The 6,000-nt window shown below is 38.5% G+C and overlaps 1 protein-coding gene across 3 annotated transcripts in view; it reads left to right on the top strand.

Annotated features, from left to right (window-relative positions):
• The first annotated feature begins 730 nt into the window (after positions 1–730).
• The window catches only part of stau2 (staufen double-stranded RNA binding protein 2), a 139,650-nt gene continuing 134,380 nt past the window's right edge, over positions 731–6,000 (top strand). For all 3 annotated transcript variants that reach the window (XM_079660917.1, XM_079660916.1, XM_079660915.1), the window contains exons 1-4: positions 731–787; positions 3,260–3,458; positions 3,900–4,030; positions 4,226–4,385. In XM_079660917.1, coding sequence (XP_079517043.1) covers positions 3,269–3,458; positions 3,900–4,030; positions 4,226–4,385 — 481 coding nt within the window. In that variant the 5' untranslated portion in view covers positions 731–787; positions 3,260–3,268. The remainder of the gene's footprint in view (positions 788–3,259; positions 3,459–3,899; positions 4,031–4,225; positions 4,386–6,000) is intronic.

The following is a 6,000-nucleotide window of genomic DNA, read 5'->3' as shown; positions in this document are numbered from 1 at the left end:
ATGATGGGGAGTTGTCTTTTCTCTTGTGCCACAGAACAACACAAAAACTTGTATTTTTATTGTTATTATTTTTAAAGTAAAGTAAAGTAACTTGTTACTAGTTACTTTTATAATTTAGTAACTAATAAAGTAACTAGTTACTTTTGAAAGCAGTAACTATAACTATTACTAGTTACTTTTTTTAAGTAACTTGCCCAACACTGGTAAAGACATATACAATTGTTTGTTATTTAAATATGTAATACATACAGAATAAATATAGTTGTAATAATGCTTGTATGCACGTTGTTTCAATAAATACTCTTTATTTTTAATTAACTATAATAATAAAACATATTTATTTATGGATTATTTATTTTTAGATATTTCATGATTTTATGGTTAATATACATTTATTCTATTTGTTAAAAATAAGATGATATACTGTCAAATCAAATGATTTAACCACTTTAAAAAAAAATGTATTTGTATTCTGAATCAAAGTTACACAGCTTCAAGCTAACCCGGACTGAACCATTCCCAGCGCCGCGGGGGTGTCCGATTCATTCAGGATTCACCTTAAACCGTAATGAAGGCACGTTAGTGATACACTATGCTTAGCACTAACCACATGGATAAAACACAAACCTAACACATGACATATGTTAAATAACCAGTCATTTAGCTTTAAAGTGGCGAATTTGTAATATTTATCCAGACAAATAAGTTGGTCTGCCCCTCTTCCATCCAGTTCTCTTTAGTGTTTGCCAATGTCGGAGGTGTAACTGGGGTCTGGCCCTGGACAAAGGTAAAAAATACACTCAAATGTTTGTCCCTGTGTTGATTTACAGTCTTTAGGTTATAGTCCACGCTTTTGCCAGTCTGTAAATCCCGTTTTTAGGCCTGAAATCCTGCATACTTTGGTGGAGGATGGGGCGGTATTTGGATGCTAGCAGAGTGGTGCTCGGCCGATCAGCCATGATGAGCGCTAACCGGCTAAACTAGCCTTTCCAGGGGGGATTTCTACTCTAAATTCACCGGGAGAAACCCCACTGACATATCCATGACAGTATGCATGCTTTCCAATTCTGCTGCTTTGTTTTTAGCAGCTGACATGTGCAGGAAATGTCGTTTTCTCGTTGGTAACGTTAGCTTGTTGCTAAGCTGTAGTGTAGGGGGCTGCAGACAGGCTGTGTCAGTGAACACACCACCTCCTTATTCAAGTTACTGTGCGGGACCACCGTGCATTGAATTCACTTTGCTTTGCATGCATGCTTACTTAAAAGAAAAGCAAGGCAGACTGAGAACAGCAGTATGCTCGCAGATGCAAACAGACAGCATGCAATGAATTAAGGTCACAGAGCAGAGTAAAAATAGCATTTTAGGTTCTTTTTTATGGGCATGCAACTGCTCTGTTGTTTACACCAGTCCTAGTATGGTGTTCAGGTGTAAACAATGGACATGCATCACTATTATTCCATATTTTCAGAGTGAAACACCTGAAAACTGTCCTTATGTTTGGTTGAACACCTGTTTGCATTCTAACTATTGCCTAAATCAGCGCTCACTTGAGGTATTTCAGGTATTGTCCATCACCTGGAGGGTTTGGGTTCAAAGCGAGCATCTCATGAAGTGTGCACTGCAGGCTGTCTTCTCTCCAGGAGAGCAGCTGACCTCTGTGAGGACGTGAAAAGAATTCCCTTCATTTCCCTTCAGTGTCTGCAGCCTCTTATTAATGTGAACCAGGAGTGGAGCTTTCCTGGCGAGATGTTGTGATACTTCGAGGTTTCAAGGCTTTGATTGTCATGTTTGCATAGCTACAGTGTAGTTATGACAATAAAAATATTAGGTCACAGGTTCCTCCAAAAGAGCAACACAAAAAACAGATACAATAGTACAAGTAAATAGAATAAAAATAGAAACAGAATATGATAGAAACTGTGCAGAATAGTCTATATACAGTAATTGGAATATTGATAAACAGATGAATGAACTTTGTACCTTTTTGTTTTATTGATTTATTGCGTGTTACATTGATAGAAAACATGGTGGCATATTGTGTTTCTCTTGCAAAGCTCCACCTGTGTTTAGATTCACCAAACATATTGGCTGCATGCTCAGAAAGATTAGGAAGTAAATGTTGTTGGACCCTCTTCTCGGTGGATGTAATGCCGGCCTTTGCTCACTTGGCTCTCAAATCAGAAGTGATTGAACGTCCATTGTCTTGCTCGCAGGATTCTCTTCTTTTCCGGGGAGCTTAGCAGCAGAAACACGAGCAAAGCTCCTTCAGATAAAGATCCATTGTGCGCTGTGTTCACTGCCAGTGGATCAGAATGTGAGATAGGCCGAGGGCCGCTCAGTTTGAAGTCCGTTTGCTCGCAGAAGTCTGTCAGAGTGAGCCGGTGGATGTTCTGATGCTGCCCAATAATGTTCACACACATGCAGAGAAATGCAGGTGTGATGATGATGAACGATTATAAGTGACATTAGGGCAACAAAATAATCAAAATGTAATTAAAATCACAATATGGGCTAGTGGAATATTCAAATTGCAGGAGGTGCTATTATTTGCTACAGGTGAAATATGTTAATATGTATTTTGGAGCTGCAGAAGAATACTTCAAATCATATTCCTGACTTAATAAAACATCTTTATTCATTATTTTATATTACAATCATTTAGTAATCGCAATATCAGTCTAAATAATTGCTATTTGTTGTCCTATATGACCCTATAAGTGTTATAATAAGCGTGTTTGAGTGCAGAGGGGATGAATGATTTTGAAAAGTCATTTATCTTGAGAGCAGGTAGAGATTAGGTAAGCTCTACCTGCTCTTGAGATAAATCGCTTTTCAAAATCATTTAACTTGATCATTTACTAACTTATTTATTGTGATGCTATGAACTATTTATTGTGTAAATTGGAATGATCCACATCCAGGCTATCTGTGTGCTTTCTGCCTTTATGTTCCCGCCTGTGTTCAAAGTCAACTTTATTCTCAGTCTTTCAGTTTGTGTGTACAGACGGAGAGATGGAAATACAGTTTCCCACTCTCCCGAATACAAAAACACAAATATATATAAAAATATGTATGAACAACACATAAGATGCTCCTAACCAATTGCCCCTTGCGGGATTAATAAAGTTGTTAATTGATTGATTAGGAAAAGCGCTCTCAAATCAAAGACAACATTTAGATGATATACAGTTTAGTAACTGGCCATTTTACTGTGTGACCCCATACGTGTCATAATAATGCTGCGTGTGTCTTCCTGCAGGAATAGAGCATGGCTCAAGTGAAAGTTCAGACCTCAGCAGCCCTGGCTGGTCCTGGCCCCGCCCCCGGAGCCCCCCCCCCGGCCGCGGCCAGCCCCGCAGCGCTCGGTCTGCACCCCGCCCTCAACGGCCCCCCCACCTCCGCCTGCCCCGCTCCTGCAGGCGGATATGGGGACGACCCCGTGTCTGCCACATCGCCAGGTAACTAAACGCTTATTATGGGGTCTTCTATTGTGAATTTATTCAAGCGATTATGCATTTTTGACATAAACACTCCACAAAATGAACTCTACTATATAGAAATATCCCATTTCAGCCACATCGCCAGGTAACAAACGCTTAATATGGATATAAGTATAGTATATATTGTTGATACTTACACTTTACGTCATTCTCAAAATCCTCAAAATTGGATTCATTTATTTGATTTCTAATAAAAAGTAAAGCATAACATCTCTTCAGCGTCTTCTACTGTGAATTTCTTCAAGCGATTATGCATTTTTGACATAAACGCTCCACAAGATGAACTCTACTATATAATGTAATGTGTCTATCAGGTGTCTATCAGTCCATGAAGATAGTCCATGCGTCCCGTTGTGTTTCTGGTGCCGTTCCTCTGAATGAAATGTGTGTTCTCTTCAGGCCCGCCCCAGGAGAACATGGCAAACCCTAAAGAGAAAACTCCGATGTGTTTGGTGAATGAGTTAGCCCGTTTCAACCGGATCCAACCGCAGTACAAGCTCCTCAACGAGAGAGGCCCCGCACACGCTAAGGTGAGCAAACACAGGACATACTGGTTTGACTAATATCAGTAGATCTGGTATTTCCTTCCATCTTTATATCACAACAATTTAATCTATTTTAAAAGTTGGAATATGATTTAAAAGGTCTAGGGGTCATGTCCATGCTCCTACCATGTGTCTCCAGAGGGATTGTGGGTAATGTAGTTCCTCGTGTGTCCCCTGCAGATCTTCACGGTGCAGCTGACTCTGGGGGATCAGCTGTGGGAGGCGGAGGGAACGAGCATAAAGAAGTCTCAGCACTCCACAGCTGCTAAAGCTCTGGAGGAGAGCGTCCTGCCGAGGCCCGCACCCCGCTGCCCCAAAGTGGACATCAACAGCAACCCAGGTACTAAAACACAACTACTACCAGGTGGGAAGTAGTGGAGTACAAATACTTTGTTACCGTACTTAAGTACATGTTTCTGGTGTCAGTACTTTACTCCACTACTTCTTTTTCTGACAACTTTTGACTTTTACTTCTTAAACTTTGAACTCAAATATCTGTACTTTCTACTTCTCACATGTTGAACACAAATACCTGTACTTTCTACTTCTTACATGTTGAACTCAAATATCTGTACTTTCTACTTCTCACATTTTGAACTCAAATACCTGTACTTTCTACTTCTCACATTTTGAACTCAAATACCTGTACTTTCTACTTCTCTCATTTTGAACACAAATACCTGTACTTTCTACTTCTTACATGTTGAACTCAAATATCTGTACTTTCTACTTCTCACATTTTGAACTCAAATACCTGTACTTTCTACTTCTTACATGTTGAACTCAAATACCTGTACTTTCTACTTCTTACATGTTGAACTCAAATACCTGTACTTTCTACTTCTCTCATTTTGAACACAAATACCTGTACTTTCTACTTCTTACATGTTGAACTCAAATATCTGTACTTTCTACTTCTCACATTTTGAACTCAAATACCTGTACTTTCTACTTCTCACATTTTGAACTCAAATACCTGTACTTTCTACTTCTCACATTTTGAACACAAATACCTGTACTTTCTACTTCTTACATGTTGAACACAAATACCTGTACTTTCTACTTCTTACATGTTGAACTCAAATACCTGTACTTTCTACTTCTCACATGTTGAACTCAAATACCTGTACTTTCTACTTCTTACATGTTGAACACAAATACCTGTACTTTCTACTTCTCTCATTTTCCAAACAGGCTGGTTCCTTTAGTCTGAATGTGTGTTTGGTGGCGTGATCATTATTATTTAGAGTCATTGCGTGCCTATTGATTTGAACACGATCCGTGTATCCATCATTTCCTGGTCTTCTCTAAAGAAGAGGGACCAATGGAAACGTTGTCATGTTGCCGTTGGTCACCATGGAAACATTCATTAGCTAACAATGACATTATTGTTCTATTAATATAAAGGGAGGTCAGGTACTCTTTAAAACAGCTGCTAGTTATGGGAACTTTTTACTGAAGTACATTTCAAAGCCTCTTTACTTTTACTTGAGTAAAGAAGTTTAGTCAGTACTTCTACTTTCACCAGAGTATTTATAAACACGAGTATCTGTACTTCTACTTGAGGAAAGGATGTGTGTACTTTTGCCATCTCTGACTACAACTCATTTAAATCACTAAAAATACAGAAGCGAAGGGTTTCTTTTAAAACCACTGTGTGTTAGACCTGGAATTGCTAATATTATACAAAATGGTATTTAAAATGAGCAAGAATTACATTATTTAATAATAATAATAATAATGCAATTTATTTTAAAGAGCGCTTTTTCTAGAAACTCAAAGACACTTTAAAGAGTAAACATTCATAAAAACACAATTAAAACAACACACTTATACATAATTTAACATCATATAACATTTGTTAGTCTTTCAACTGGAACCACAACCACAAATTGCTTTTGAGGGTTTCCTGTGTGGAGGAACATGCACACTGTATATGGGCCTATTCTGTGGGA

This window comes from Notothenia rossii (genome assembly GCF_949606895.1).
Source record: "Notothenia rossii genome assembly, chromosome: 12".
NCBI classification, from domain to species: Eukaryota; Metazoa; Chordata; class Actinopteri; order Perciformes; family Nototheniidae; genus Notothenia; species Notothenia rossii.
This window is presented reverse-complemented; position numbering and strand designations above follow the sequence as displayed.